The 22,036-nt window shown below is 40.7% G+C and overlaps 1 protein-coding gene across 1 annotated transcript in view; it reads right to left on the bottom strand.

Moving 5' to 3' along the window:
• Positions 1-22,036, bottom strand: part of LOC110065306 (sushi, von Willebrand factor type A, EGF and pentraxin domain-containing protein 1-like) — a 46,490-nt gene that overhangs the window by 5,828 nt on the left and 18,626 nt on the right. The window contains exons 11-30 of the mRNA XM_020772434.2: positions 21,086-21,422; positions 20,302-20,463; positions 19,572-19,733; positions 19,084-19,245; positions 18,670-18,839; positions 17,448-17,964; positions 15,043-15,669; positions 14,226-14,462; positions 13,102-13,427; positions 12,679-12,817; positions 10,189-10,323; positions 9,681-9,851; positions 9,180-9,293; positions 7,790-7,912; positions 7,194-7,316; positions 4,510-4,686; positions 3,509-3,700; positions 2,365-2,556; positions 992-1,168; positions 297-470 (exon numbers count right to left, since the gene is read on the bottom strand). Coding sequence (XP_020628093.1) covers positions 297-470; positions 992-1,168; positions 2,365-2,556; positions 3,509-3,700; positions 4,510-4,686; positions 7,194-7,316; positions 7,790-7,912; positions 9,180-9,293; positions 9,681-9,851; positions 10,189-10,323; positions 12,679-12,817; positions 13,102-13,427; positions 14,226-14,462; positions 15,043-15,669; positions 17,448-17,964; positions 18,670-18,839; positions 19,084-19,245; positions 19,572-19,733; positions 20,302-20,463; positions 21,086-21,422 — 4,417 coding nt within the window. The remainder of the gene's footprint in view (positions 1-296; positions 471-991; positions 1,169-2,364; positions 2,557-3,508; positions 3,701-4,509; positions 4,687-7,193; positions 7,317-7,789; positions 7,913-9,179; positions 9,294-9,680; positions 9,852-10,188; positions 10,324-12,678; positions 12,818-13,101; positions 13,428-14,225; positions 14,463-15,042; positions 15,670-17,447; positions 17,965-18,669; positions 18,840-19,083; positions 19,246-19,571; positions 19,734-20,301; positions 20,464-21,085; positions 21,423-22,036) is intronic.

Here is a 22,036-nt window from a genome sequence, read left to right as displayed (position 1 = left end):
AAAGTAAGGAGTAATAATCAAGCCACGACTTCATTAGAAACTGGACTGTTTACTGGATTTATCCCTTCAGACAAGTGGTAAACGAGAAATTTCCGTGAATTTCAACAAACCAACAAACAAAAACGTGTTTCGCGCCGTTTTTGAACCTCGACCAAAGCGCAAACTAGCTAGAGCGTCAAAGCGTCTGGTACGCAGCTAAACTGATAGGAGTTTCAGGAGAATTTTGGTTTGGAGATGTTATTAAATGGCCAGAAATGAAGCTAAAAGTTAGCTACTGCAAGATAAGTTTAACTTACTTTGGCATGTAGGTTGTGTGCCAGTCCACTGGCCGTTAGTTTGACACGTACGAACACTGGATCCCTGCAAGGTGTAACCAACGTTACAAGTGAACGTGACGGAGTTGCCATATTGGTAGGTCGACGAACTTTTTTGTCCATTGTCTGGGACACCAGGATTACCACAGGAGCGCTCTGTTGATGACATTGGAGAAAAGAAACAGTAAATTCGATTATTATACATTCCTATTCTTGTTGGTTTAAAAGAATCCGCAATCCATCAGGTTTTAAGTAGCGTAAGTGTCCAAAAGGGCAAGTTTTTCAAATGTTGTACTAGTGTAAGAAACGTATTGTTTAGGGGTGTAACTAGCACATATTTGAAACTGCTGTAAATTTTAAAAAAAGGTTTCAAATTCAAGGTGTAACAAATTCTATTCCGAAGATTTCTATCAATCGCCAGTGGATGGTTTCAAGAAGAAAATCCACCCGTACACAGGAAACGTGGCTAGTTTTCTTATGTAAAGTCATCAAAATAGGATCTTCATGGGCTTTAACCATGGATGGTTCACTGAAAAAAAATTCAATCTTCAACCGTGACAAAAGGGTATTTCAAAATGTCAGCTAAGAAAGGAAGTTTGGAAAACGCTCAGTTGTCAGGAACACAACTGTATTACCCCTTGGTAGACTTGGTTAAAGTAAATAATTTCCTACGTTACCTAAACAAACAGGTTTGGAGCCACTCCAAAGTCCATCGGCTTGACAAACTTGACTGTCCTCTCCCTCCAGGTGATGATCTGGCTTACATGTGTATGTCACAGTGGAGTTGTACTTAGTGTCGGTTGCTATGTGACGGTAGCCACCATAAGGGGGTCCTGGATCACCACAGTCAATCACTGAAATTTTACATGGAAAAGGCTTTGTATGATTATTCGACTAATTGCCTAGGGCTTTTCAATTCTAGCATGAATTTTTCCTCCGTATGGCGGCACGTACAGGCTCTGTCTCGAAAACAATGGTTGAGCTGTACATCAATATAGGGTCTCCAAATGGCCCATTTCCTCTATGAGATGTGCCTGCAGGGAATCATGGTAGTTATATTCATCAACACAAATATCCAGTCCAAGATGATGAATACAACTACCATGATTCCCTGCAGGCACGTGTCATAGAGATAACCGGCCATTGCTCGTTTCCTATACTCTCAAAATGACGTGATAATTTTGTACGAAGAAGTAACTGTCGAACACTGTTGCAAAGAAGACCTGTTGGTCTAGCTGTTAGGTTAATTAATCGGGATCGTTTTATCGTGTTCAGTCTTGGGAAAGGCACTTTTCCTTTAAGGTCCCTCTTCTCCTCCTTGTCCGAGTTTTTAATTTAACTTGACAAAAAAAGCTTGGAGGGTAGCATGCTCTTCAGGTGACTAGTAACAGTTCTTCCCGTTTCATACTATCGAAACTGGAGCCAAACACCGACCTTGTAAGCCATATAGGCTTGTAGAGGAGCAGCAACAACAACAAAAACAGACACATTTGTAAATTCCATCCATGAATGCTATACAAAGCTAATTTAGCGGTGCGGCTGATGTGGTAAATTGAAGAAATGATCGATTTATTTGGAAACAAATAACACAAACATTTGCGCACAGAAAAGAAAAATGTAACAAGCAAACAACTTGTATGCTCTTAAAGCTATTGTTTATACGAAATAACAAATTAAGAAACTAACAAAATATAGATAGCAAGAAAAAAGGAAATTAAAGTAAATTAAATTAAAGAAGACAAACTCTGACCTTGCTTATGAAATTTCAGTTTTAGGAATGTGCAAAGTTTCATGATCCCGATCATTGTTTTCAGTTGGAGGTACTTTCCCAAACACACCGTTTCTTTTCTCGAAATCTATCATTTAACCGTTTTAACCCTTAATTATACTTCTTTATATTTACCTGTTGTACAGGCTACATTACTCTTCAGCTTAACTTTCAAAGATTGCCATCTTACTAGTCATGTTACACTATCAAAAAGCTCCCCGTTCTCTCTGATCGTAAAACTATTTTTAAAAACGGTACAACGCCCATATTCGATAGACTTACAGTCGCAAGCAGGATCCACCTCTGACCATTTCCCTTTTCCTTGGCCATCGGAGATACAAGTTCTGAATGATGAGCTAGCTGGCACCAGTTTGAAGCCTCTGTCACAGGTGATTCGTAGAGTGGCGCCCAGTTCATAACGGTAGCCTTGAACTGCTCCATTAGTAGGGACTGGAACTGGGCTGCAGAAGGCAGCTGCAATCAGCAAGATAAATTCTCTATGTTATTCTTTGTTAAAATTTTGCAAGACACGTTTTTTTTTTTACGTCTAACAGCTAAGGCAAGATAGCTCTATATTTCGTGTACAATTGCGTTTATACGCTTTTATTCGTTCAGGTGAGGGTATCAATCACCGCCTGACACTTGCCAGACAAAAATTCAGTAACACAACTGACCTACACATCAAAAGTCACTCAAACATAATGGGTACTGGCTAATATAACAGGAAGCAATATATTGTGCGTCGAATTTCCTTTGTTTTCGCACAGTCACACAGATTATCTTTATTCAGAACTTCATTCTATGATTGCAGAAGGAGTGAGCAGAATAACTGAACTGGGCTTCTAGTTCCCTACAGATAACGGCTGCGTTTGCGACTAATGGGCTCCAGGTAGTAGTTTTGTTTGCCGGAAGTAAGGTCGGGATTCATTCGAACACATATCCCACCTTAGATCAGAGAACGTCAGACCTAGGTAATCGCGGTTTTGCCAAAGAAGATAATCACAGTCAATCCAAGTCTTGTGTTTGACAGTTCTCGCTGCTTTCGATCTTTCGATCACTTATTTTCACCCCTCAAAGATTGCAGACAGAAAAACGCAAATTTGATCTGAATAATTTAACCAAAGAACGTTCCTACACTTTGTGAATGATTCTATCTGCGTATGGAGAATCGGAAAAGATGATGACGACTTCCATTTAGGTATGGCGTGATAATAATCGGGCAACAAACCATAAGATCTCATTCTAACCCTTACCCTTATTTTAAAAACACAGTGTAATTTTATCAAACCTGTTTGAAGCTAGGCATAATTTTAGGGGAACTCCTTACCAGAGCAACCCGTTGTGAGAACGTCTAACTAAGTGACCCCCCCCCCCCCCCCCGCCGAGGGTGTGACCACGGGTCCTATTGCCCTCTATCAAAACATACCAATGCATCTTGGTTGTATTCCGCTCCATGTTCCATCTTGCTGACACGTTCTAACGGCATCTCCCACCATGGCGTAATTTGCTTTACACGTAAAGGTAGCCTGGGTTCCAAGGACATTCTTGTTGCCATCTCTTCCAGTTAACACAACGGGGTTGGCGTTTTCTACTTGACCGATTTCCGCACACTGAACGCCTAGACGTTGAAGGAAATAGGAAGCATACAATTTGTTGTCTTAGAGTGCTTTTCACATAAGTGTCGAAAAGTGATTGGTTTTGCATTACTACGAAGCACGATTGGCTTGAAAAGCTCGCGACACTTTTTCACCCAATCAGAAGTAAAACGAAAACCAATTGTGACTCGCTCGTACTCGTTTTCTCGCGCTTTACGTCAACAACATGTACAGGCAAATACTTGGAGTTTTGATTGGTTCAACTGGTTCAACTTTAAAATGTACATTAAGAAATAAACAATGACTGACTGATTGATTGATTGTTCACTGGATTGCCTGTGTCCTTTGTGATTGGCTAGTGTAATTACTTTGGTTTTGGTTTTACGACGCTGAATTTAAAAGCACTCTATGCAATCCCATTAAGCGACGTTTCTTCCATGCATAATGTATGATATGGTATATAATGTATGATATGGTATACGAAGACTTCAATTTCGTGTTTGTTTCGTTTATTCGGCTACACATTAACTATATTGCCTGATGGGGGCAGAAAGCGTCATCGTCGATTTCGAGCTAATCTAACACAAAAAGTAGTGAAGCCATCATGATCAATGGGTAACTGCCGGGTGGGGGGGGGGGGGGGGGACAATCCAAAATAAAAAGGACAGAGGTGCTCGTCGTAAATATTGAAAAGAACCTCTAAGGGGTACCAACATCCCACGTCCTTTGTTTATGGGAGTTCCCCCCGGGGGAGGGGGGTGCTTCAGGCACACTGCAAGTTTAAATGGCATAGAGAGAATACTTCATGAAGATGCTGGTGACAGACACTTACGTATGCAGGTAGGTTGTTCCCCCGACCACTGACCGTCTGCTTGACAGTATCGTAAGGATGAAAATGATGTTCTGTAGCCATTGATACACGTGTATGTTGCTGTACTTCCCAAAGCCAGTCCGGAACTCAGAGCCACGTTACCATTGGCTGGGTTGCTCAAGCTGGGACATGACAATGCTACAAAGACGTAAGTAACAAAAAGTAACATATTAAAATCAAGGCCATATTTGGTGGTAACGGGTGAGGATTTATAACAACAATACAATTACAGCTGGATGTGTGTAAATTGTATGGGTTATTGACCAAGCGTGAGGTCAAGATGACTGGATATTGACCAAGTTCTCTTTTTGTGTGTTTATAGACCGAGACGGAGTCGAGGTCCTTAAACACGCAAAAAAGGAAGGTCAATATCCTGCAATCTTGAGCAAATAAGCCAGGTCAATAAAGGATTTATTATGTGGAAAAAGAACACTACTTTCTTTCGGGACATTGCGGGTAATCCCGAGTGGGAAAGACAAGGCTATCTTGCCCGCTCGGGTAGCCAATCACGGCGCAGGATTCGGTTCATCTTCCCCGCTCACGCAGCTAGCCATGCAATAATTTGGGGTTTTCAAGCCACAGTTGATGCATTTTTATGTTATCAATGTCAATAGCTGGTCAGCTCAAATGGGAACATTAGAGTGTTCTGTAAATTCACAGAAAAAAAATTAAACAATATCAAACTTGTGTATATATACAGTGTGGGGCCCACTTCTCGACCACTTTTTGTCCAGCGCTTATTTTTCGCGCCACAAATGAATCTGAATAAAAAGCAATTGTTTCCAAAGGTAGCTTGACTCCTTGTCTTCCGTTCTGCCTAGTTTTGTTTCGTCCGGCCGAGTTTTTCTGTGAGCACGTCGAGGTGATGCACGTCGAGGTGAATTTGGTTTCCCCGAAAACGTGTTTGTTTACGGCTACTCGAATTACATTGTTTAATTCAAGTTTACATTTTGTCCGTCTAGAAAGCCCAAATGAGCCAATTCTTGGCATAAAGGACGTAGAGTGATAAAGCTATCTGTTAAATATAAACTTTTCCTGGCCTGTTTAATTCTTTGACCTAAATTTACTCCTCAATATTTCCTTAGAACTTTTGCGTATTTGCCTATTCTCGGCCACCCTGCTCGCCTTCAACACTAAAAGCGCTCATAGTTTTGTGTGGAGTATTCGTGTCAAGTTAGTTGTAAAAATAAAGCTGTTATGGGGTGGCATGTTGAAAACTATGAGGTCTGACTTAACCCCGTTTTAAATACCCAAATCTTTTTTAGCCTCGCTTGACTGCACTTAAGAGAAAAACTAGATGTGCAAAAAACTTCCATTTCTGACATGAAACAAAGCTCTTTAAGGATAATTTGTGATCGAAATATCAAAACACAAGCCTTATAAGTGATTTAACAACAAAAAATGGTAGTAAAGCGTTGTTTATTCTGAGGAATCGCGCGCACTCTTTTGTGGCCGAGAACTGAACCCGCTGGCCGATAACTGGGCCCACGAACGAAGCCTCCATTTTCGTTATTACTCGGGAGAAAACAGCGTTGAGCATTCGATAGCTCTACATGTGTAAACTGAATGCTGAGGCTAGTTGTGCGTGAAATTTCAAGTCCTTACGGCTATTCCAAGGTGAGAAATACAAGTTTACGTTTTTTGTGGCCGAGAACTGGGCCCCATACTGTACTTCTCCGTGCTACCTTCCACGATTCCATGACCGTTAGCACGACATGGATTCACGGACGCAACAACAAAAAATTTAAATGGTGTCTCTGACCAAGCCAGAATTAAAAACTCACAGAAACTATTGTTACCATTAACTAACCGTACGGCATCAACAGAGTTACAGGTTAACGAGCTCAGCGGGGGAATTATCGGGATTTTCCTGCAAGAGTTCACTAACAATAAACGACAAATTTCAATACCGCACTCGGCAAAGCCTCGTGCGGTATTGAAAAGTTCGAGTTCATTGTTAGTGAACGAGTACAGGTAAATCCCGAAAATTCACGAGCAATGAGTGCGACAACATTTTTATTATTCAAACTGAATACACTGCACAAAGAAACACTGCATTGAAACCACTGTATTTGAGTCAGCCGAAGCCATGGTGTAACGAAAGTGGTGTGTTGAATTTAGACCACGGCTATTACACCACGATAATGACGTCAAGGTGGTTGTTTCGTCACAACCCAGTATCACGAGGTAGAAATCAGCCAATCAGAAAATCAGAATTCGTACAGTGTAAGAAAGTTGAATAATAATAAAGATTAACCAACTAACATGCAAGAAAAAGCTGATGATAAATAGGCCCTCAAAGAAGCATCTTTGGAAAAGCTGTTGCCATCTAAGCCAAAACAGATTACAGTAAAGGGTTGACACTTTTCTCAATTTAACCGTCACAGGTTTTTTTTTGTTGTTGTTTTTTTGTCTTTTCTTTCAGTTCTGTTTTGTCAGCTAATAAGATGACCATGTATATATTGAGTAACACATTTCCATTGCGTGTTTTAAATATTCGTTTACCAAAAAAAGTCACATGCTTTAAACTAACGTTTACGCATTACTTATAACAATTTAAAGTGTCCTAACACGCTGGTGGTCGCTATATTAAAAGGTAGGGGACCGCTTTACCCTTTACCGAACTAAGTGAAATGGACATTAACCTTGGCAGTTCTTTTTGTCTCCTGCAAGGAAGTATCCTGGTCTACAAACGCAGTAGAATGACTGGTACGTGTTGACGCATGTGTGTTCGCATCCACCATTTGATGTTGCACATTCATCGATATCTAGAAATGAAAAAGTGACCCATTTGACTATTAATGTGTGTCACCTAACATTGCAGTTGATAACATGATTATTTCGACTCACTGAGTTTCCCAGTTTTCATTCGGATCACTGTGTATGAAAAGAACCGATTAATCCACTCCGTGCAAAGATTCGTCAGTTCCTTTGATACACCGTGATCCGATTGATCTGAGATCTATGATCTTGATTAGGATCATCCCAACGGAGCTCACCCTTTGATTTCTATCAGACAACTGACAATGCCTTAGAACTATCGTGAAGTAATAGAGTAAAATGAGGCAAATAATAATTAGCGAACTGTCATTTCCGAAACCACTTCTCCTAATAGTTAGAAATTTCTTCTTTTTTTCAGTAAGTATTTCTAACAACACAATTGGTCTGTTCGAATAGACCAGCAACAGTATTTGAAAATGCTAAATCCGACTGCATTGATGGCGACGAGTCTTGGCTTCACCTCTGCAACTTCTTTTCCCAGAATCCAACTCGAGACCACTCGGACAGGAACAAGAGAATGAACCAGCAGAGTTGTGGCACGAGTGGGAACAGCCACCGTTAGAAATTGAACACTCGTTGATATCTGAAAGAAATCAAATCATAAATTTGGAAAATTAAATTCTCAAGCATCAGTTGTAGCCTCAAACTCTAACAATGCCTTTTCTTTAAACACTGACACAACGCAAATTACGAGTGGTTTCCTATTTGCAAAACAATTCTGGATATCTCAGTTGAGAATAGTCCTGTGACTGCGGAACGAAGGGCCGAAGGGATTAGAACTGGTGCACACTCTACGAAAAAGTAAATGGAACACAAATTTCTATGCCGATGAATGAAAGTTTCTCCCGGTTTCTTCCGAAAATTTCCTAGTGGACAAAACCAAAAACTAGTATTCCATTTGCAACCCAACGGGTCACTCTATTTCCAGGATTTTTTCCTAAAAGAAAAACAACCACAATCTCGTCTGAGACCCTCGCACCTTCTTCTTTATTTCTCTAATCTCTGGTGAACAAGATTGTGATGATTTTAAGACAAAAGACGACAAAAATGTTATGTTTTGAAGAAATATATTTACAGCGGCGTCGGTAATTTTCAGTCAGTATACTCAACTTAAAGCTGAATTTGAGTTTGTTAACCTTATATAATAGAATAACATATACACTCCTGGAAATGTACAGCATTAAAAGCTGAAGAGAGAGTAGCTTTCTTTCTATGTAGACAAGGTTGTGTTGAAAGTTAGATGCTTGTCGGGCCGTGCATATAAAACAAATGTCAAAGAAATTAACCATCGCGTCGTTGAAGATCCCATTTGGGAGGACACGGACTAGTTCATGATTTGCAAATGTTGGAGAATCTAAGCTCGGGACTACCGAGCTTAAATTCATACCAGGTAGTAGTAAGAAGGAATCGATTTTAACCAAGGACTCCCGGATTACAAGTCTGGCGCTAGCTCCTTAACCACGCAATCTCCTTCCCATGTAACAGCAGTAATTGAATCGTATTCCTCAATTTATGAATACACTATTCACAGCTGTAATGATGACATACAATCCTGGTCAAAAGTCTCGCCTTGGGACACTATGCACGTTTGTCAATATATGGTCTTTCTCTCCTTCCAACTTCCCCCACCCACCCCAGCACAATCATAATGCTCATTCATCCAAAGTAGATCCACTCTTCCAACATTGCTTTGGGGGAAAGGGGACTCGGAAAATTGAATAATGACTTGCCGCTTTCAGTAAAATAACGCGTCACCAGTTGGCATTTTGTTAAGTGTTTCAAGGACGTTTGGCCAGGAAGGTAGAATGATGCGTAAACACATATGTCTATGTCGTGATTTAATAGCCTACCAACACATGTGTTTTTCCCTTGAAGTTCATAGCCTTTGTGACAGTGGCAAATGTATCCTCCATTAGTGTTCTTACACCATTGATTGCAAGGATTATTGGCGCATTCATCTATATCTAAATAAAGAAGAAATCGAACATGCAGAATGATAAATTTTAGTTTTCACTTTGATGCTTTTTGGTGCAAATGTTGAAGCCAACTCAGTGTTGGTCTATTCAACTTTTGCTTTTGTGTGTGTGTGTGTGTGTGTGGACGTAAAGTTTTCAACTATGCTTGATACTCTATTAATTATCTTCGAGCGTAAAATGAGTAAAAGATCGTGTTTTCATGGCAAACTGCGGGAAAATATGAACTCAGCGAGTGGCAATAGACCATTTCGAAGATACATTGTGCCTCTATTCCAAAACGAGTCTTCGAACATATTTTCATATGAATGGTTTCACGAAGATTCGTTTTGACACAGGCAAAAGGCAACTCGGAAGTGGCCAATTGAACTTAGGTACCTAGACACTTCGGATGGGTTCCAGTCCACCCTCCTCCCTGGCATGTTCTAGATGTGGATCCCTGGAGAGAATATCCTGCATTGCATGTGAATGTGATCGTACTTCCTACGTTGTAATTGGACGAAGACTTTGTGCCATAAATTGGTGCCCCAAGCGCCTTACAGTTGGTCGCTATAAAAGGTGAAACAAAAATAGAACGTCCTTCAGTGAGAAACACTATTACAAACCCGTTAATCCGGTCACAAACGGACCACAAAAATCTGGCCCCACTAACGTGGAGGCCGTGTTAAAGGGGTGCTTTAAATAACAAAATGGCTGACTACTCGTACCAGAATAAAGTGGCCGTAATAACGAGGTAGCCATATTAACGAGGTGACCGTATTAACGGGGTAGCCGTTAGGCGGGTTCCATTGTATCATTATTTCTTTCCTTATTTTTCTTTAGCACGTTCATTGGACAAATAAAAGTCTGATGGCTGGTCCTGTGAAGATATGACACATGACTTTACCTGTCTGACAATTCTTTCCTGTAAAGCCGCTTTTACATAAGCACAGGTAGTCGTTATATCTGTTGATACAAGTTCCTCCGTTCTGACAAGGTGATGTGCTGCACTCATTGGTATTATCTTGAGGTTTGACGATTGCTACGAAGAGAGAATACACTAAGCACTTGTTTTATTGTAACGCAACATCATTTGCACTGATTTACGGACAAGTACCTTGGTTTTGGCTCAAAACTTAGCTGGTAAATATAGATGCTTAAAGCAGGGCTCGGAATTAACTTTTTCGTTCAGGAGCCAGCTGGCGACAAACGGAAAAATTTTGGTCGCCAGATCTTAAATTTTGGTCGCAAACTTATTTTATATACAACTTACACAATAACACGATTTTATACGTTACTTTGCACGCAAGAAAAGTCACAATTGAAGAGCGAAAACAATTAGAAACAGCACGAGTAACACTTAGTTATAAAGCCACCGTTGTTCTCAGGTGATATGTATCTGGTCCGAAGGTGATGGTTGTCTCCATAGTCATTTTAAATGAATCGAAGCATAAAACGTTTTAGGTCCGTGTTTTTCATTGTGAGACAAACACGGGTTCTTTCGTATTTTCCCTTTGCTACTTCTTCGAAACACCGTTCTTTATTTTCGACTTGCTTTCCTCGACGCCTTTTCGCTGCCTACAGTTTGGTGAAATCCACTTTCCCTGCATCAAGGATTCAAAGTTTGGATCAACCTTTTGGTTGAATCTTAATACCCCGCACGTAAAAACTCACGTAATTGCTTCAACTGATTGGTATATCTGCCACCATTTTCGCGGCAAATGAAAAGCAAATGGTGTTGAAGTGCGCCTGCGATCCCAGTTTCGGAAGAAGCCGCTGAAACAAGATGGCGCGCCGTGAACGCAGTATCAACGTGTCGAAATACATTCAATTTTTTCGATTGTCTTGTAACATTCAGACATTATTTTACTGGGGACGGAAAGGTGAGTTGTATACTAGCTACCAGATCCGATTGACTTCCTAATATAAAGATTTAAAAACAAAAGTTGTGTCGTGGTTTTCTTTAGTTATCGGACGAAACGCGATCGAGTCGCCAGCTGGTGACCAGTTCTGAAAATTTAGTCGCCAGTGCTCAATTTTCGGTCGTATTGGCGACCAGTGAGTCGCAATTTCGAGCCCTGTTAAAGTATAAATCAGATTATGGGTATTTTAGAGTCACACAATGTTTTTCAATTTGGTCTCCCTTGGTGCCTGGGAAGCATTACTTCAAGTCATAAAGCGGCTTTCACTTGATTATCGCGAATGAAATACAAAGTAATCACTTTCGTCAATCCCAAAATACGCCAACAATCCAGCGAAGCAATCAAAACTTGAAGCAAAAGCATGTACCTGATACGAAGCGCGGAAACACGTCCCTGGGGTCTTCGAAATAAAAAGGACTGGGGTGCTCGTCGGTAATTTTGCAAAAAAAACGTAAAAGGTTCCAATACCCTGCTTTGTGGGCGTGGATTGAATTTTTTTGCCCCTAAGAGGTACTAATTCTACTGAACAACACATTAACTGACACTTGCATAATTTTTCACAGCGATAAATACGTGGTAAATGAGAAAAAAAAATAACAATCAGTTGATTTTCAAATATCTCCTGACATATATTTTTTTAGCTCAAAACCCTAAAAGGCACTGCGAAGGTCCCCACAATTGCGCGTAGTCGCGATCTACTTGTGACAATCAAGTGAAAACTACTCTAATCGCAATAGGCCATTTCTGAATTACCTTTAGCTTCTTTCTCAAAGCGAGTCTTAGTGCTAATCCTTTCATATGAAAATAAGATTTCATTCACATGCAAATTAAACTCATTTTGATATTAATGGTTGTGCACCAAGCCTCGCTTTGATAGAGAGGCTTAAGGCAACTGGGAAATGGGCTATTCGAACCGCTTATATTAGGGAGATGAATCGTTTTGAGCAGCTACCCAAATCTAGCGTCTTATAGTTCGTTCGCGTTCTAGTAAGTGCATGACAGGGACAGATTAAGTTGCCTTCTCATATCACATTTTTTGCAGCCTCTGCCAATTCGAAGAGATTTACAATATCTCAATCGAAAATTGTAATGGGTCGAGGGAAGGTTAAAGAAGTAAGACCTGTAACGTAATTCTTACGAAATAACAAGTACTTGCGCAATATCTATTAAACCATACTCTGAAGCTCATTAATAATTCATTAAGTTTAAACAAAAGAAATCATGACCGTGACGGTGTTTGGAATTAGCATAGATTTTAATTTTACGATTTTAATTATTCATTTTCTATCTAGCTTTAGTTTCGATTGAGAAGATATATCAAACACTCAAGACCGTGTTTGACCGCATTTCCAAACATCTCGAAGTTCGTCAAAAATACTCCGCTGCGTGTCGTATTTTGGAAATTTTGCGCGTCGCATTTGGAAATGTGGTCAAACACGGTCTTTCGTGTTTGATATATTACATGAAGTACTTACGCAGTGGGCAGCCATAAGCCTCAACTCTCATCGAGATATGTGCCTGCCATGACTGTGGTCTAAACCTGAGGTACAAAGCTTGAAACATTCTGACTTCATTACGAACCTCTGTGTCCTGGTCATTGTTGCCAGTAAGGGTCTGTAGGATTAAAACACTTAGAAGTTACGATGTGCAAACGTTCTGCTGTGCTCAACGCCTTGTGACAGTAGAAATAATTTGCTTTTGTCTTTCCGGAGGTAGTGATTTCATAAAATATAAAAACTTCCTTCGCACAAGTTTAAATTTAAAGGGTTAAATTAACTCACAAAGATCTGTGCCGATAAGATATTAAAAGAAAAAATAACTGTGACTCTATTTTTTTTTTTTTTTTTTCATTATAGTGATAAACTCTGCGTAAAACGCGCGGTAAAGGTACATCTTACGTTTGGATAGTAAGTCCAAGTTGATCCGTCGGTGCTGTATTCGAGTTTGTAGCTCTTCACCCATTGAGCAGCGTCCGCTCTGCCTTGAGTGACCACTCCAGTTATCTGAAAAATCTGGCCAAACTTGATTTGGAGATACTGATTTTGGTCATTATGTAGGGCAGCCCAACCTCCGATCTGAGTGGTTTGTCCCGCAGAGTTAACCTGAGCTTGAAAATTCAGACGACCTCCCAACGGCGCGTGTTTAGAATCATATGAGGTGGATGCTGTCATATCAGCGTCAGGAATACGGCTGTTTGTCGATACCCCAAGGCTTTTAAGGCAGTCTGTAAGGAAATATTCGTTAACAATTTTAAATATGCGAACTTCCATTTTAAGAGAGATGTCTAAGATTTAACCATTTCTCCACGGTACGACTAAACTTCCGGCTAACGTTGTCGAGTGAATAATGATTTAAGGTGACTCAAAACAGTTTTCACCACTTTCCAATACTTAGATTTTGATGGGTCATTATAACCACTCTTCATCAGTTAATGCCCAAAGGGCATGGTTTTTTAGTCGTTTTCGTCAGAAATAGGATATCGATTTCGGCCATTTTGGTCTCAAGGCCCCAAAGGGTATGGTTTTTTAGTCGTTTTCGTCAGAAATAGGATATCGATTTCGGCCATTTTGGTCTCAAATATGTTATGGTTTTTGCACTCTAGTCTTGAATTGGGCACGTTTTTAGAAGAAACTACTTTTTCATCATTATCGATGAGACCATCAATAAAAGCCTTACACAATGCCTTTAACACCGATCTAAACTAGGCAACTGATTATAAGGCAGGTCAGGTGTTTAATAGGGTATCGAAATTTTTGTAAGATCATAAATAGGGTAGAGAAAATCACAGTTTGATCTTAAACAGGGTAAGGGTTTTGGGAGGCGGGTTGCACACTCTCACACAATTTTTCTGGGAGTGCCACCCTCCCCCCCCCCCTCCCCCCTCCGGAGATGGGGCAGAGTAAAAGTGGGAAATTGCAGATAAAGAATGCCTCAACAGGCCTCAGTGTTAAAAAATATAGTGTTAAGTTTGCCCTACTAGCCCTGAAAGCTAAGAATGAAGAATTATGGCCGTTTTACTAACTCAATTGGAAGAATCTGAAGTTTGATGAGCTTGCCAACACACTGTTAACGGTTGATTTGTGGCTCAGGTAACACTTCTTGGAGGAGTCATCAAAGTCAAACGACCTGCAGATAAAGGAAGCTTCCGACAAGCAAGCCGACGCGCAGGCTTCTGGGGACGTGTTATCCACCGTTTTGTCATCGTTTCCAGATATGTAGGACTTGTAAGTTAAAGAGAATTTTCTCTGCGCGGCGGCAACTGAAATAGATTGAAAAGTGAAGGAAATTAAAGGAGTTCTTAATTGAGGACTCCGTTACATGTTCTTACCAGGTATTTTATGGACGTTCTGACCTTGTTTTGAATTTTTGAGTGCGATCACAGTGCCTGTGCCTTCCCAAGTGTAATGAAAACCACTCAATTGTGCAATGGAATCCCATCAATCCGGTAACCAGCGGGCCACTGAAATCTGGCTGTATCAACGGGGTGGCCGTATTAAAGGAGTTCTTTAAATAAGAAAGTGACTGACTGAGCTTTTGTTCGGGCCAGAATAAAGTGGCCGTAAAAGCGAGGTGGCTGTATCAAGGGGGTGGTCGTAAGTCGGGGTACGGTTCCAATATCAGGACCACTGTCAAACTTGTAATTATCAAGGGTACGTAGATAACTTTCAATATAGGAGCACCCCACCCAAGGCGAATAACAATACTACTAGTCAATAATTTCTCTTTCTGAAATCTCAATTCAAAAACTCCGTTAAAACATTGCCTTCAAGCCAGGATTAAGTACACATGGGAAGGTAAACAATATTACATATGAATACACTAAGTAAAAATACACTCACAGTCACAGGCGTACGATTTATCAGTCAAGTGGTACTCTCCATCCAGCTGCTCTCTGAAGTCGCCCCAAGCTGCAACATTTCCCTTGACATGATCACAGCTGTATGCAAGGTTGTAAATGTCGTTTTCTGACAGGGTGTAATCAAAGATGTTCATTTGACTAACATCGCCGATAAAGCTTTCTTCAGTATTAAACCCACCACCTATTTCGTCTTGCTCTTCGCCAAGGATCAATACACCACCTCCAGAAATAACTTCGCCCTGTTGGAAAGGCTCAGCAGAGCTTCTAATTTTCACGCCATCTTTATACGAGTGCCATGTCCCTCCCGCGCTCTCCCACGTAACTGCCACGTGATGCCACTGACCGTCGTTTACGTTCAGGCCCGTGTAGACTGTAATGTTGTTTACAAAAAGGTTGAAAGCAGCAGAGTCCTGCAAGGTCATTGCGTTGTCCTGCACTTTATTGACTTCTTGAGTGGCGTAGGAGATCACCGTACCTGGGTTACTATCACTGGTACGCATCCAAAAAGCAATGGTCAACGCGCTAAGGTTTGGAACTTCCTTTTTGCTCTCGGAATATGACTTGATTTCTCTGACTTGAAGAGACAGATCGTAGTCAGACGAAAGTACTATAAAAAGAAAAACGCATTTGAATTAGTCACTCGTGTGTCTCTGTGAGAATGCAGATGTTTAATTGCTTCTTTGATAACTCTGGAGCACTTGGTTTGTTCGCAACCGTTCGAATGGTTTGTGAAAATGCGTTGTTTACGTGTAGGACTGAAACCGTGTTGATTACTCAAGCCAACCGACTAGACATGTGGTCCACGTCTCCGGCGCCTGTAAATTGTTCCTCGCTATCAAGGACCTTGCTCTCTCCACTCGATCGGGTCACGTTAGAGAGAATTACTCAACAAAGTAGAGCACGTTAAGGTAAAAACTCTCTTGATAAGCTTCTCGTTTTTGTGGACAAAATGTCGAGAAAGGAGACAACGTCGAGGTAAAATATCATTTGCATACGAAAAATAGGAAATACTGAAAGAGAAGGATGTGATGGCGAAGCATCTTATCCAAGAGTAGTAGTAATGACACCATTACTTTAATGTAAGTAAATACTCTACAGAGCGGTTTTTAATTGACTGTCGAAAGTAATCAGGCAGTTATTTGGATTTGGTTTAGGTTTTACTACAGTTTGAGATTGACCGAGGAGTCCAATTGGTAAGTAATTGGTTTGATTTTGGCTTTATTACACTTAATTGAAAACCGCTCTAAACGGGCCCTATTTAACATTTAGATTTTGAGTTCGAGATTTCTATGAGGTGATAGTTGATGAGGGCAATGCCAAATCAAGAATCACCTCATAGAAATCGAGAGCTAGTAATCTAATTGTTCTAATAGAATTCGTATTAAATCTCCTTCAAGTACCAATTTCCAGTCATTTCTCAATGCGGTATTAAACTTCACGCTTTAGCGCGGATTGAATCGTTTTTTGCAACTCACAGTCGTGCACATGCGCTCATCGGTTCACTGAAAAATTTTTTGGTTTTCAAAGTGGCATAACGGTCAGTTTTAATTCCTTGTTCTTGTTTGTTGTTTATTTGATCATCCCCTTATAATTCTTAATCTTCCTAGAAACAATAAAGAAACTAGAAAACGTTGCTATTATGTGGACGACCTCTAATTAACAATTAGATTATAGTTGATAATTATTATTAGATTATTATTATAGTTGATGAGGCCGCAGGCCGAATCAACTATCGCCTAATAGAAATCGAGAGCTAATAATCTAATTGTTTTAGTAGAATTCTAACTGAAATAAACGCAAATAACGGTTTCTAATTGTCTTTCTGCGCATTATTGAACTTTACGCTCTAACAAAATCGCACGCATTGAATTGTCCTTAGTAAATTTGCTGTTTACGCGCGCGCACCCGTTTTTTTCAATAATTTCAAGTTTTTGAAGTCAAGAAACCACTAATGTCCTTCTTTTGGTCTTCTCAGAAATTTAATTATCCATTTACATCTAAACTTTCTTCCAAAACTTCGGAAAAACGATAAAAACGCATTTTGTGGACGGTCGACAGCCACTGCACTCTAATGGCTGATACTATACGAGAAGCTCAGCCAATCAGATTGCAGCATTTGCATTAGTATACTAGTAGAATTCTACTAATGGCTGATAGTGTACGAGGAGCTCAGCCTATCAGATTGCAGCATTCGCATTAGTATCCTAGTAGAATTCTATCAATTCTTATATTCTGATTAAGAGATGCCAAAATTTTGAGAAATGTGATTTCACATATCAAGAATATTTGTCTGATTGACCATTCTCCCTTCAAGCATGCGTAAATTGTTATTGGTTCCTGAGTAAAAAGAACTCTCTTATCACGGGTTAATGATCGATATCATACCTTTAGAGCAGCGACATCCGTAATATGAAGGTGCACACTTGCAGTTGTAACCAGTTGGTGTATTTACACATGTGCCACCGTTATTACATGGCTGTCCCACGCAGTGATCAATGGCATGCTCGCAGTTGACGCCAGTGTAACCAACGGGGCATTGGCATTTGTACGATCGTAAATCGTCCACACAGGTACCCCCATTCTTACATGGATCCCCAGCGCAGTCATTGTTATCGATCTGGCAATTCGCACCACTGTATCCTTGATGACACTTGCAAGAGTAGGAATCCAAACCACTGATGCATACACCGTTATTTTGGCAAGGGTTTGCGGTACATTCGTCTATATTCAGATCGCAGAACTTTCCACTGTACCCCTGGGGGCACTGACAATCGAATGTTCCTGCTTTATCAATGCATTTTCCCCCATTGACACAAGGTGTGCGTTGTGTGCAAAGACTGAAAGGAAGTTCGCACTGATTGCCCGTGTATACAGCAGTACACAAGCATTTGAACGCATTCACCTGCAAAAAGTAATCCAGAGGTAACCTTTACGTACCTTTAATTGTACTTGCCTAGTCGTACAACAAAAATACTTTGATACCACAAAGAAAAAGAAAGTGAAGCTTAATGGTTCTTATTACACGACTTAATTACTTTAGAGCGCCAATGACTAACACAGCCGATCAGATTGCTCCATGGCGGGGCCAGCATAACTTGAAGTGTTCAGGATGATTCCAAATGATCCGGCCGGACCTCTCTTGAAAATTTCTGGTAGCCTTATCGCTTACGTTTCTCACAAAACTTAGGTAATTATTTTTTTTATTAACCAAGCTTGCTCTGGACTACAATAGTTGAATATGGGCCTTTTGTCCTTTTTGCACGGACCTCGCTGCGCTCGATCCAGTCTGTCAAGACCTCGGAACTATATTCTCCCAACACGGCCCTTGTGCTTGGTAATTAAGATATATTTACTATGTAGAGCACTTTTCGGAACTTAGACAACTGGTTGGCTGATAAAAGGGACTAGATGGGGGTACCGGAATCATAGATAGAGGTAGAACATTTTGGCGAATATTTCTCAGATGTCAGTGTAGTCTTCAGATCTCGATTCTCAGTTGTCAGCTTAGAGAGAATTGGATAAAAAAGAAAACAATTTCGCTCCAAATCACAAGCTGGTGTTTGTGTTGAATGAGGCTACAGGTTGCTTGTAGTTTGTATCTAAATACCTTGTTGACACAAGTGGATGCCTCGTAACACGGCGAAGAGAGACACTCGTTGATTTCTATCTCGCAATTCTGTCCTTGGAATCCAGGTTTGCAGTCACATCGGTAAGATTCTTTCGTGTTCACACATGTTCCACCATTCATGCACGGGCTCGAAACACATGTGTCCACCTCTGTAATTGAAGGTTGCACCCATTACAGTTACTATACAAATAAGGGGCCTCAAATGTGGTAAAGGAACATTTCATTTTCTGTAGCATTTGGCTATCACCTCAACTTTGCGTCAAATTTTGGGGGAGGATATTGTTGATATCATCAGAAGATGAACTTCATTTCCTACGGTTGACTGACTGGTACCTTTGAAAGCAGGATCTGACACTGGCAGTGTTTAATATCGCAAGTACTCTAATGTCTCACCTGTACAGAATGCCAGGGAACTTGCCCCAGTGCCGTGTGTAGATTCTTGTCCCGGACAAGGCAGGGAGGATGTTTGCCCAAGAAAATTCTGATACGTTCCAACAGGAGAAGGCAAGCACGGTTCCACTCCATTTTCTGAGTATGTTCCCGGAGCACATTGCACTGAAACATGGTTATATACGTGTATAATGTTTGTTTAATAGTATTGTACCATCTCAACCAGAGCAAAACAGTTAAAATTGAAACCATTTGGATGCATTTTATTGACAACCCATATCTAACGTTAGGGTAGTAGATAACACGGATGGCAATCTGTCCAAAATTTTTGTTTTATTCTTCGTACGAATTAGACGAAGATTTGAACAAATAATCAGCCAGTAAGTTCAACTTTAGATAGATGGATAAATAAATAAATAAATAAATAAACTTGCCATTAAAAAAAAGCGGTTAACCTGTCTGTCACAATTAACAGCAAAAACAGCACTCACTTCCACAATCCTGGATTCCTTTAGCTGCACTAATGACAGTTACAGTGCCTGCTGGGCAATTACTGCAGGCTTTGTTTCGTTTTTGTGCAGAGTAGGTACCACTAGGGCAGATGAAGCACTTAGCTATACCAGTTGGAGAATACAGTCCTGGGCCACATTCATCTGAAAAAGTCAAGTGGATGAATTTTACCATGTTTTAACAACGAGAATAAAAAGAGAGTTGAAATAACGCTCAGAGGACTGTTTTTGAGAAACTTCGAGGTATTTGGAAATGCGATGAAACACAATCTCGAGTGTTTGACACATCTTTTCAATTGGAACACAAACTAAGGAGAAGACGGAGAAATAAAATTGTTAGGTCTATACCAAATAGTTTCAGATCCAAACACTGTCCCTGATTTTTTGTTTCTGATATGATTCTGACTCTCAAGTAACACGCCTGTGGAAATCTTCAATAGCACTATAACACCTAATTCGGTGGCGACTTCAACATGAGCTTTTTTCACTAGAAATGAAGATAAGTAGTCACAACGTTCATCGATGAAAGAGGGTGGTAAACGTTTAATTTTTGATGTCTAGCTTGCGAATCTAAGCTCGATTACCAGCCGCTGCTCGGGAAAGTAGACCAGACTCGAGAAAGCGGCTGAAATAAAGCCTAGTCAAATGAACATAAGACAGAATACAAGGAATCACTCAAACAAATGCCAAAAATCAAAACCAAAGCAATTACCTGTGCAGGCTGTAAAGTTCTCTTTCCTTGTTCCTAAAGTCCATGTCCCTTCTGGACATCTTTCACACACCAGAGCACCTTCTCTGGGGCTGTACGAGCCTTCTGGACATAGAAGACAGTCATCTGCGGGTCTGTCATAATACGTTCCCACAGGACAGCGCGCTATAAAAGAAAACGATCATTTAAAAGTTACCTCGTTGTGCCAGTTATACTGGTAATACCACCTGAAGCATTTCTGCTTTTCGTTTCTTTTTTCCAATTGGAAATCAGTGAACGCTGTCATTGTATAATCAGTTGAAGGTAGGTTCTGACAGTGTTAGATATTCTAATTCCTCACCGTATACGTTTTTGTAACCTAAACACCCTTTTACGAGACCTAAATTGACTTCTTTGCGAGAACCTGCAAGAGTCGTTTTAAGCATTACTTTATTTATTTTTTCACAACTAATACACGGAACAAGGTTGGTGATGGATACCGGCATACCGGCCAAGTGGCCCATCATGTCGGTACTTATCCTGGTTTCTGTAGTATGAAGCCACTAGGAGTATCCCCCCTGGGTGGGATGCTAGTCCATCGCAGCGTTAACCCCCGGCATTTAATTCGCCGATATTCCTAATACACCTGAGTGTAAAGAGGCTCTGCGAGAGAGAGAAGTGTCCTGCCCAAACACACAGCACAATGACCCCGGCCAGAGCTCGAACCCGGACCGCTCGATCCGGAGTCGAGCGCACTAACCATAGGGCCACCGCGTCTCCATGGTGATGGGCATATTGGCGTACTTACTGCATTTTGTGACTGCCCCTGTATCCTTGTTGCACTTGCATGGTGGTTCAAAACAGTTGATGTCGGCTTCAGAACACTTCTTAACCACGGCACCCTCCTCTGAACAATAAGCGTCAACCGGTCCGAGGTTGAAGTTGTCGACGTCTTTGTTTTTTAATTCTAGTCCTGATGATGCCTGAAATTCTCCCCAGTTGATTGTTTTCAGGCCGTCATAAACCTGTGTCCTCGACGTTTCCAGTCTTGCTTTCTCTGCATTGAACGCGGCCTGACCTGCGTTGTCATTGGTTCCTTGCGTGAGGCCAATGCCTTTCTCGATGTAGTCATAGTTGAATGTGACCTTCAAACCACAAATGATTAATTTCACTGTCGACATTAACACGTAAAGGCGAGGTAGGCTAAGTTACAAAACAGGACGTCACTGGAGTGAATGGATAATGACCTTAATTTACACAATTTATGCAAGATCAATAAATAAATTAAATAATATATAGATTTAGCCAAGCCTAAAAGCGGAGCTCCTGGACCGGGTCTTTCAAAGCCCGATTAAGCTAGCCCAGGATAAGCGAGAAGTTTGATTTGAGTTTTGTAACATTCCAGAGAGGTTTTCTGTTTAGATTGATGGGATTTCTGTTTTGAACTTCAATAATCTCATACACAAAATAAAAGCAGTGAAAATCGTTTTTATACCTTCCGAACAAGCAAACCTGACATGAGCCCGCGATCCAATCGAAAAGAAGTACTTGGTCGGCGGTCAACTTCACAAAACTTGAGAACTCGATGAGCTCTCAACCTGAGCCCGTGATATGGTCACGTGATACTGGTCAGCGAATACCTTGTTTTGACAGGTCTAAATTGTCAATGGATGTCCAATATCAAATATGTAAGCTATAAACCAAGACTGCATGCCTCGGTCGACCTATTAGCTGGAATGTGGCCGCCATATGTTATGTT

Source organism: Orbicella faveolata, unplaced genomic scaffold (assembly GCF_042242905.1).
Source record: "Orbicella faveolata isolate gen_17 unplaced genomic scaffold, um_ofav_v1 contig_35, whole genome shotgun sequence".
NCBI lineage: Eukaryota > Metazoa > Cnidaria > Anthozoa > Scleractinia > Merulinidae > Orbicella > Orbicella faveolata.
Note: the sequence above shows the minus strand (reverse complement) of the source record. Positions and strands in the feature narration are given on the sequence as shown.